Source organism: Parasteatoda tepidariorum, chromosome X1, assembly GCF_043381705.1.
Source record: "Parasteatoda tepidariorum isolate YZ-2023 chromosome X1, CAS_Ptep_4.0, whole genome shotgun sequence".
Taxonomy (NCBI): Eukaryota; Metazoa; Arthropoda; class Arachnida; order Araneae; family Theridiidae; genus Parasteatoda; species Parasteatoda tepidariorum.
In genome coordinates, this window is record NC_092214.1 from 69,956,585 (window position 1) to 69,968,695 (window position 12,111).

General features: G+C 26.6%; 1 protein-coding gene across 1 annotated transcript in view; it reads left to right on the forward strand.

Moving 5' to 3' along the window:
- Positions 1-5,550, forward strand: part of LOC107450999 (RNA-binding protein FXR1) — a gene marked incomplete at its 5' end in the record, with an annotated part of 61,246 nt that extends 55,696 nt beyond the window's left edge. Inside the window, 1 exon segment of the mRNA XM_043041103.2 lies at positions 4,801-5,550. Coding sequence (XP_042897037.2) covers positions 4,801-5,141 — 341 coding nt within the window.
- Between the last annotated feature and the right edge of the window lie 6,561 nt (positions 5,551-12,111).

Here is a 12,111-nt window from a genome sequence, read left to right on the forward strand (position 1 = left end):
TGGAAATTTTAAAGAAAAGCTGGAAATTTTTTCTTATATATTTTTTTAATTTCACTAATTTAAATTATTTGCTAATTTTCTTAATTTAAATTGTTTCATCCATTATACCCACATTTTTTAGACGGAAATGTATCTCCAAACAGTTAAAATATCATCAACTTACTTTGCTTTCATCAAAATTTGCTCCATTATAACCCTGTTAAACTAGAATACAACATAAAATTCTCCCATGCAAATGTAGAAACCTTTGATCTCTATGCAGACTGTGCAATTTAGGAAAGGCAAAGATTATGGTGGATGTGAAAGACGGGGTTAGGATTCGGTTTTTAAATTCTGTCCGTGTTCACACAATGATTCAAGTTTGTTCGCAATTGAGAGTGGTAATTTTTTTCTATTTTGACAAAATGTTTTTGTATTTTTAACTTTATTAAATTCTCTAAAAATTAGTTGGTTATAATTTAATAATAATAGATTTTATATTGCACTCTTTTTCTGAAAGCTTTTCAACTCTTATTCAAAGAAATCTGTAAATAATTTTTTCTCAGCAAACCAACCAATCACGCATTTCCCCCCGTCACTAACAGCAATCTTTGTCGACAAATTGTTACAATTCTTGCATTAATGCTAATTTTTTCTATTTCATTTTAACCTTTTATAGTATATTTTTATTTTGAAAAAAGTTTTTTTTAGAACTATCTATATATTAATATCAAATTTTATGGTTTTGTTGGTAAATATTAGTTTTTTTATTCAAAATTCGAATTGTATAGTTATCACAATATCGAAAGTTAGTAAGTGTTGCTTGCATTCCAGAGATGATATTTCAAAACTATTCCTCTTTTTACCTAAAAAAGCTGACAATGACTAAGGAATATATAGGAAACATATTAAATGATGTATATGCATAAAATATAATTTTTTTTATTCATATGTGTTTAGTCAGGAGAAGGAAAACGAAACTTAGTGTTTTAGTTCTGCACTGTACAAGATTCCAGTTGTTCAAACAAAAACAATTAACTATGCTAAACTAAGAAACTGTGTGTTTAGATTGGAATTCTTTAAATGTTTTAATTTCAAATAAGAAAAAAAATCAAAAAAGTATAAATTTTAAGGAATTTTATCTATTTTTTTTCTTCTATAGAGTATCAAACTAAAAATTAGACGATTTTACATTTCTCACATTTATTTTTTTATACTGAATCTCTTAAAATAAAAATGCTATTTCAAAATACCATTATTTAAAAATTTGACTTGAGATATTGGTTTAAGGAAAATATGATCAGTGAATTTTATAAAAAGCACTGGTAAGATGAAATACAGTATAATGCAGTATACAGTACAGCTTTATATTGAATTGTAATTACAGTGATTCACAAAAGTGTTGATACACTTATGACTTTCAATGAAATAAGACTATCCATTAATTAAAATGAATGTTTCAGAATGTATATTTAATGATAAAAAATATGTTCTGATCTTAACAAATCTGAAATATTTTAAATGACAATATGAAATATTTTAAAAACAAAGGAAAAGTTTATTTTTAAGGAATCAATCATCAAAAAGGGGCAAAAACTTTATCCCACAGAAGTCATCATACACTTTTAAAGAAAAAACTCAGTCTATTAGTAATCTAATTTTTCGTTAAATTAACATTTAGTGGAGTTTCCTTTAGCATCTACAATAGCTTTTAAAGGTTGAAAATACGTGTAACTAGTTTTTTTTTGTCAGGTGAAATTCGTGCAGAATATTTTTTTAAAATTTTTACAGAAACTTTTACAACACTCAATTGCAAATTTATGAATTTTTCCACAAAATTTATAATTTTAATCTCTGATTTGAAGTCCTTCTTTTAAGCATTTTATCACATATTGCACAGTTCAATTAAATACAGTAAACTAATTTAACATATTCATTACTGATTTACCTCTTATGAAGACAATTTTATTACGACTACAAGTCATTTTTAAATGATAAAATAAAATATTACGGAGTTAATAAGCAAAAATTAAAATATAATTATGCTATTATAGGTTTGATACTAAATTGCTAATAAAGAAATGAAAAATTTAATGAAAAATAATTAAATAAAAAAAGCAATTGACGATAACTTTAATTCTGAAATCCAAAACATTTAAATGTCCATTGACTTTCGAGGGGTAACATTTTTGTTACTATTTGATTAAAAAATTAACTTTTGCTTTGTTTTTAAAATATTCCGTGCAGTTTTGCTAAGAATAGATTATACATCTTATTATCAAATACCCATTGTGAAATATTCATATTAATTATTGAATTTTTATTACCTATTTCAATCTAAGTTATAAGTGAGTGAGCACTTTTGGGAGCCACTGTAATTATTAAAAATTATTGATATATAATCACCTGAAACGGTTTTCTTTTCCTTAATGAAAATATATTAAACAATACTTATCCAAGGTTTTATTGGCTATTCAGATTTTGTCGGTACACTTTGAGCAAATACTACTGAAAGTAACACATTAAATTCAATTAAAAACAATTAAAATTATTCAATAAAAACAATATATTCTGCAAGCTAAATATATTATTTTCTCCATGTCTTAATTTTTTAAAAATTAATGTTGTACCAGAACATGAAAAAATATCTTGTAAGAAAATAATTTTTTTTTCAAGATATGTTTAAAAAAATGATATTTTGAATAAGATATTTTATAATACAGACACTTTTCTTGTACACATCCTACACTTTATAAGAAAAAAGGAAAAACACACAAGCCAGGAAATTTTAAGATTTTTACCTGAAAGACCTGGAAAAATCAGGGAAATTTGAAATCTGTTTTGAGTGGCCAACCTGATAATTTTTTTAAATCACGGGGAAAACGTAATAACTACTAAAACATTAACCAAAATACTTTTATATTTCAGATGAAATTGGAGTAAATAAAGTCCATCAAAATTTTATGTCATTTAAATGCGGGATTTGAAATTAAAATGTCGCAATAGCGTATAAAAAATATCGGTACTTTCAAAACCTTTTAGAAATGTGTAGCAATAATTTCTAAAATAACGATTGAAAAATAATTTGATTTGCGATAAAATCGTTACAAAAGCCATGTCAAAAAATGGTTATCTAAATGAGCGATTCTTTACTCGCGATTCGTAATAATATCGTGCTAAAATATCGAAGTTTTAAAAACCGGGCAGAAATGTGCAGCAATAACTGTTGAAGAAAGGATCTAAAGTCATTTAGATTTTCCATGAAGTTTGCACAAATAAAGCGTTTCATAACTTTCAAAAATCGCTATTTCAGGAACTACTTGAAAATGGGTAGCAATAACTACCGAAAAGTCATTGGAATCGGCACATATGAAAAGCGTCAAAAGTGGTAATTAAAATTTGTAAATCGTAATAATGATGTATTCAAAATATTGGGATTTTTAAAACTATGCTTAAATCCGTAGCATTAACCATCGAAAAACTACATTGATTGAGATTGGGTGCGTCAAAAACTTAAAAGTGTAAATTTAAATTACCGAATGTTTTTTATTATTTTTCAAAAACAAATATTTAATTTTTTGTTCAGATTGCGGCCGCAGGCCGCACATCGAGGGTTGGCGGGCCGCAGGTTGAGCACCCCTACAGTAAGCTGTCAAAAACAGCTTGTACGAGTGATTTTATCACTGTTTGCATTCCTGAGATTATTATTGTCAGTATTTCTAAACCACACTATGATAGCAAATATATTGGGATAATTTTGGGCATAATTTTCAACGTTTATACTTTTTCTAGTTTAAAATATAAATTATTATTATATTTTAGTATACATGCAGAATGCTTCAAAATAATGTGGTAAGAATGAAAGGGCAAAGCAAACATGGAAATAGAATTAGAAATCACACACAGACATGGGGTGCCGCTGATACGTAAACTATCTGGAACCACTTGATTGGATTATAAATTATACTTTTGTTTGTTAGAAAAGGTGTTTCGTCCATATGATTCTAATTACACTTTTCATAAAATAATTTTCTGAAATTAATATCTACACCAGCTAATATTTTGTCAAATGATATTCTAAAATTATCCTGAAAATTTTGTGCAATTATGTTTAGACTGCTCAAAGCGGCATCAGTTTTAATAAAAAAAAAATTTTAAATATACATTATGCAATAGATATAAAATTTTCTTTTTTCTGAACTGTTATTTTTAAATGTGTATTTCCAAAATAATAAAGAAATTATAAGCAATATTTAACATGTTACTTTTCCACTTGCTTATGCTCATTTTTTTATACAGTAATGATCCGACTATCTGGAATCTAGGAATTGTATAGGATTCTTGGTACCTCGTTTTTCAGATTTTCTGAATCACTAGAGTAACAATTATTAACCACTTACAAGACTGATTTTTTATCCTAGATCAATATTTTTAAAATAAAAGAAATTATTATAATCAAGCAGCACATCCCTACTTTTGAGCACTCTAAAATTTCCATACTATACCTTATATGAGCAACCTTGAATCAAATTTATTAATTGACTGCAAATACATTGGAAGAGTAAACATGCTTAATAAATATGTTTTCAGGGTATTACTTATCAACAATAGATAGAGCCAATAAATTATGTTTCTTTAACATAATATAAATTGTTTTAATAAATTACCAATAAATTGTATTAAATAGTAAGCCATTCTTAATGAGTGGGCTTCTTAATAATATTTATTCTTTGAATAAAATTATTATTCATATATAAATTATAATAACTTTATAATTATTTTATTTTTGTATTTCTTTATAACTCAATTTCTTATTTTTAGAAAGCATATCATCTCTTGAAAGTTCGCGCAATCGTAGAAGAAGGAAGAAGAAAAAGCAGCGTTATGTAGGGGACAACAACAATGGCACTGAGGACTACAGAGCCTCAGGCTTTTCAGAATTATCTACACAAGCTTCATCAGATAGGTCACAAAATAATTCTCTTCAAAGTGCTACTGAACCATGTGTGAATGGTGATGATAAAAAAGTGCTAAAAAATGGCGGATCACATCCATTACCAAAGCAGCCAAGAGATAAGCAATCAAATAGGTTAAGCAATGGAACCAATAAAACTGAATCTATTTCAAAAGAAACTTCATCTGTTTCCAATGGTACAACTTAAAATACTTCATAATTTAGTGTTAATACTTTTGTTTGAAGTAAAACTTAAAAAGTTAATATTTTTCAGGAATTGAGACTTTGATTAAAGTTTATTACTAGTACCAAAGTTTATATTTATTTATTATAGAAGTTTGTTGAATGTGCCGAAAAAATAAACATGTAGTGCCCTTAAGATTTGTTTTCTTTTGATTAATTAAGTTTTGATTTTTTTTTTAATTTTCTGCATTGAAGTGGATATTGTTGCCATATATTTATATTTTTATTTGGTAGTTTCCAATATGAATTCAAATACTCATTTTTACTGTCAGTAATTTTTTTTCAAGTTTATATATGCATTGAGTACTGTTACGTATTCAATTATGATTATGTTGTTTGAATTTTGGAAAAATAAAATTGTTTTCCCCATATGCTTTTTTGAATAGAGATTAGTTGATTTCCTTTTTTTTTCTATGTATTGATTGGTAAGTGTTTCTATTTTATGTTTTATAGGGAGTGTGATATTTTTTTTTATAACTACTTAGAATGTGCCTTGTAATGTAAATAACAAATGTAATTTTCATTCTTAAATTTTTCCCATTTTAAACTATTAAACTTAACCATAGACTGTATTTAAAGATTTATGTGTTGAATTGCAATAACCTTCATTAGCTATTGGGAGATTATGCTTTGGAATTGTCTTGACGTATTCATCCATCATTTTTAATTTCTTTCATTAAAAAATAGCTACAATAATATAATTATATAAATACATTCAATTGAGGCTTTTAAGTTTACAGCATGCATTGCTCCTGGTTGCCTTAAATATTTTCAGAAATTTTTTACCTTTTAGCATTTTGAATTTTCTTTCATTGTTCTTTTGAAAAATAATTTTAAACTATACAATTTTTCTTCATTAAATAAATAATTTTAATCATATTGTATATTCATCTCACTGGAAGAAAAGCTAGAGATTAAACTTCCTTTTCTTTAAGAAAGTAGTTTTCTAACTAAAAAGTGTTTTACACACATCTATTAAGAGTTTTTGAGTTTAGTAAAAGTCAAACTATATATCATTTTAATCTGGAAGAAATTCATTTATAAACTCTAATTAATTGAAAGTATCATAAAGCTTTGATTCTGTTGAAAATGTGCTAAGTTATAAAAAATTAGTGTCAACTTTGTTTAATTCATATTGTATATTTACTAGAATGAATTTTTTTGTTTTGACTTATTATAATATGTTATGTGATTACTTTATGGTGTTATTGTTTGTTAAAAATGTCTTATCAGAAAGTCTTTTTCTTGAAAATATTCAGTTTTCTTACATTTCAGTAAAAATATCTCAAAAAATTTATTTCCATTGAAAGCTTTTGTTGCTGTAATTAGTAAAATTTCGATAAAATTGTCTTATGTAATTTTTGTTTTGAGTAATGATCTTCTACAGATTGAAAATGTATGTTCTTTTAATTCTGTATGTATCATGTGTACAAATTTCCCCATGGAGCAGTATTTCTTCTTTGTATATCATGAGGGAAATATAACGTATAAATTAAGAAAACAAATAGTTAATTTCCTTTCCAACTGAGTTCAGAATTGTCACTTAAGAGTTTAATTGTTTTGAAAGATAATCTAAACAACTTGTTATGTATTTAGCTAAAGTATTCAAAATATTGATATTTTTTAAAAGCTCTTAAATTTTTCTTAAAACATTTGATTAAAGTTTCAGTTGAATATGTAACTATAGATTTGATTTGTCTTATTTTTATCCTACTGTATTTCTATTTTGTTTTATATTTATTTTTCTTCTGCTAAAAATTACTTTAAGTACTAATATTTGTTCCAAACATTTTATGAGAATTTGGAAGATCTGTTTAAATATATATAATCAAAAAAAAATTTATGTACTTTCTTTTCACAAGTGTGGTAGAGTAGAAGAGTTATTCATGGTTTATTTATATTTGTTCTCTTTTAAAATATCAAATTTACTTAGTAAAAAATGTATTTGTATACTGTTAATTAACAAAATAACCTCGTGTTTATCTACTAACAAGTTCTATGTGTCAAATGTTTATTCTGTTTTCTGTATTATGTTGTTCAAAAGACAGTTTCAGCTAATGAAGCTTTTATTTTAAAAATAATTCCTTTTCCTTTGAAGAATTGTGTAGCATACTCTTTCCTCTTCTGAGTTTTTGAGAATGGGGCCTAATTATTGCATCATACATTTGTTTGTTTTTTATTTTATTTGAACTGTGTATGTGAAGTAATTTTTTTTTATTTATTTATTGCTGCATATTATATGAAGCCTTCCAGAAAATATCACTGGACGTCATTCTAAATAGTTAACTACTCCTTGTAATGAAATAAACTCCCTAGTCAGAGTATGATTAATTAATTGATGCAACTTTATAGTTAATGTAAAAATGTGTTTAACTGATTTTCTTAAACTAATTATAAATATTCTTATATTAAATAAGAAAATTTCTTTAAAAAGTGTGTGTCAACTTATGAGTTAGTTTGTATTTCCCATTACAAAAAAATTGCATGTCAAGAACATGTTTATTTTTGAAGATATTAATGCAGTTTTGAGCTTAGAACTAGTTAACATAGGACTAAAAAATTAAAAATGAAAAAATTATTTGCAATAATTTAAATTATAGCTATTGTGCCTTTTTTCATATTTGAGAGTTGTAATGATTTTATTTATTTTTTGTAATCTTTTAAATTTTTAAGTTCTACTTATGCATTCTCTTTTTTTTTCTGAAGGAAACTTGCATAATACAAAGTTTCCTATTCAATCACGTTTATTTAATTTTAATGTTAAAATTGTTAGACTAAATTAATTATAAAAATTGAAGTAGGAAAAGTATTCCCGGTATTGTTTTGTGTATAGATATTTATTACTGGTTTACTTATTTGTATTTTTTATTTTTGTTAAATCTCTGCAGACATAATTGAAATATTTGCTTAAATTAGCTGATAATTATACCTAATAATGGTTAATATTCTTGACCTTATAGTTATTTAATTTTTATTGCACATTAGTATGAGAAACCACAAAGATTAAAATTTTGTAAGCTACCCAAATGCAAAAAAAAATTTACTACTATTTTCAAATTTCTAATATAAATTAGAAGCATACATGAAAGGTAGGGAGTGTAAATTATTAATAAATTTCATTTTAGTGCATTACTATGGTTTTATGTTAAGTAAGTTAGACTTGCATCTAGGCACCTATTAGATGCATTTAAATTTTATAAACAAAGTAAAGTTTGTTCCTCTGTGGGTTAATTCAAAAAATGTTTTACAGCTGGATTAAATTAGGACTTTTTTTTTAAAAAAATTTATAAAATGGGCAGTGTTTTTCTATTAACTCTTTTATTAAAATTTGTAAACATCACACAACTAGAATAATAAAACTTCTAATGGATTTTTAGAGTTTATTAATTGAAGTCAATTGTCATGTTTGAAGGGTTTTTTTTCTCCCTATATTTTTAACTATTAATACAACTTCAATATCCTGAATTTCTAAAGGATCAGAAAAAAATAAAAATGAGAGGTATTTGTAATCAAGGTAATCAATAAAAATTACATTTTTAAGAAGGTATTTCTCATTAAGTCATTTTGCAGTTTTCATAAGGTGGGAGCATAATGCAGATCTAAATTTTAAGTTTTAGCAAAAATTAAGTTTAAATTTAATTCACAGTAAAAATTTTAGAATAAATTTGCAGTTTAGTTTTAGTGACAGAAATTAACATAAGTTATCACAAAAGAATTCTATAAATACCTTTAAAATAAAAATTTCCTACAAAAAGGCCACATTTGGACTTCAATGGTGTTACTGAACCAATATAGTCACCCCAATTTTTTTTTTTTTTTACTTAATGTCTTGATGTTTACAAATGAAAAGAGAATTAAGTTTATATAGGATGGCTACTTAATAGTATCTTTCTTTAACTAATGGTGGCAATAGATAAGTTCTATAATTGTGTGAAAAGTTTTTTAAAAAATTAAATATTTTGATGCTTGTCCCCAAAAAAACATACGGAGCCATGCTATTATTTTAACCAAAATTAGATTAATTTAATAACTTCATACTATTTATCCATCCTTACTATATTTTTGAAGTGCACAACACCAATAGTTTTTCCTTTAAATTTATTGTTTAAGATAATCTGATATCCTAAAAGTCAATAAAAAGTTATTGTAATGTTAATTTTATTTGAATAGAAAAGTATTTTGCATAAGTAGTGAATATTTTGTGCTTATAACATAAATATCAACAGAATCGTGAATTAACTGCTGTTTATGTTATTGTTCCAACCTTTTAAGAAGTACACTTATGGAACAAAAATAAGATTCGTAATTCTTTTGAATAGGTTAATTACAATATAAGAATATTTTGATTGAATTTTCAAAGTCATTACACAAGTTATAAAAAAACAAGAAATGCCTTCAATATTTCCCCACAGAATTGATGTCAGAATGTCTTTCCCTCCTCCTCCTGACATTCCTGGAATACTGGGTCAATAATTCATTGAGATGTCTGTCCAAAGCAATAATTCCCAAGTGAGAGAATAACCTTCAGTATGTATTATGTTAATATTTTTTGAAGTTATTTTTGTAAAATTTGGCCTGTTGCAATAAACTATAAAAATAATTGTTGTCACAATTATTTAAATTTGCTTTCTGAAAAATTAGCAATATTTTATATTAGTAAGCTTCTTAATTGGTTCAAAGGCAGGTTATTGTGATTGACATTTATTATCTTAAAGTATTATGTCTCTATTCTATTATACTGTTTATTTTCTATATAATGTATCTTTGAAACTTACAAATGTATATATAGTATAATATTAATGAGGCCCTGCACAAGACCTCTGCACCAGGTCCCACTTTTTTTACCAGCCCTGTTACAATGAATTTAATATAAATACCTGTAACTTTTACTAAGGGCATCTTTTATTCAATGCCCTGCCTATAATGTTTGATAAAATCAGACTAGAATATATACTAATTTAGACCTACAGGTAAATTGATGACATGGCTTAAACAAACTTTCGAAATATTAATCCATGTGCAAAAATATTTTGTTTCCCTTGCCTTGTAACTGAACTCTATGGGAGCATGCTAACTAGATTTTTTGTGTAATGTTTCTAATTTTGTGATAAAGAAGTGCAACTGAATTGTATTGGATGCTATGCAAACATTTAAAGTTGACCTGTTATTTAAAATACTTATATACTGATGATGATTTTCATCTTCATACTTTGTACAAAACAAATTGTGATAGAAAATGCATTTCTTAACTTCGGTTTTATATTTATTTTCTTGATTTTATGCTTCCTTGATTTATGTACTATTCTTGTTTAATAATTTATGTAATGACTTTTAGTGACATAATTAAGAATATTTTATGAATTCAAATTCAGTCATTATCAGCTCAACATTGTATTTAGTTTTCTGTTGTTACTAATAAAAAATGCTAAATTGCGTTTGAGCTTCTAAACTATATACTCATATTATGTATATATATAATTGAACAATTTTGATAAAGCGGACATCCATGGGGAAAAGAAAAATGCCTGCTGAGAAGGCTCTGCTAATTAAGAACTTTAATTCTTTAAACTTATTTTACTAAATTAATGTAATGTCTTAATAAGTATATAATTAGAAATAATGAATTCATTTAAACTTAAACAAATCATAATAATTGAAAGTCAAAGAAAAAAAATAAAACAGTATAAAGAGGATTTTAATATGACTATTTTACACATTCGCAGCCTGTCTCATGCTAATGTGTGATAATCATGAGAGAAGCAAACTGGGCTGGCAGGAAGCTAGCATTGAAGGTATTAATAAAAATGCAAGGTGATTCATTAAGAAATATACAATGTAAAATATATGTTATCTCTAAGAGCATTGTATGGAATTATTTTAAGTTATGTTTGGAACTGTCACAGATGTTCTATGTGTGACCCCTTAGTGTCATGTCAGACATCTAGCTGGTAATCCATTTCTGCTGAAACACATGTTGAGTTATTTTAATCAAATCCATTCTTATTGGCAATGATACGCTGTTTCAGCTCCACTAAATAAATGGAAAGGGGAGGAATGAAGATCTTGTCCTTTTTATAACCCCACGGGGGTGGTCAGGACTTCTGGGTTAGAAGCATTATATAGTCTGCAGCTCAGTGAGGGAGATAATCTCGCACATAGGTTAACCAATGTGGTGGTGCATCATTCAATTGTAGAATAAAGTTGTTAATGTCATCCTGCAACTACAGCATCAACCAAGAGTTAATGTTACCAAAAAAGTGGCTCTTGTGACTGTTTGCTCTTGGAAAAAAAAAAGGACTGAAAACTTTCTTTCTGGACACTGACAGCACATTGACCAGTTAGTACATACAAACTAAGGTAGACAACGTTAAAGAGCACAAAAATATTATTAAAAGCAGACAGCTGTTTCGGATGCTCAAAGGGCAACCTTCATCAGTGCAACAGAAAACAATGAGAGAACAGAGTAAATATGATATTTACTCTGTTCTCTCATTGTTTTCCGTTGCACTGATGAAGGTTGCCCTTTGAGCATCCGAAACAGCTGTCTGCTTTTAATAATATTTTGTGCTCTTTAACGTTGTCTACCTTAGTTTGTATTTTAGCACAAAGGTCGCCCACTTGTGTATTCAGTTAGTACATAGACAGCATTTACCTTAGGGAAATGTTGCTCTGTGAATTTGGAATTCTCTGTTCCCCAAAAGCGAACATTTTGCTTGTTTACCTTCCTACTGATGTAGTATGTTGTGTCGTTGAAAACTAAGTAGGAATGATTACTATTGATGGACTTTATTCAGATATCTTAACACGAGTTTAGGTGGCAATAGATTACTGGCTGGATGTGTGTCATGTGACTAAGGGGTCACATATAAAACATCTGTGACTGTCTCTAGCAAAACTTAAAACAAACCCATACAATTTTGTTGCAGGCAACATAT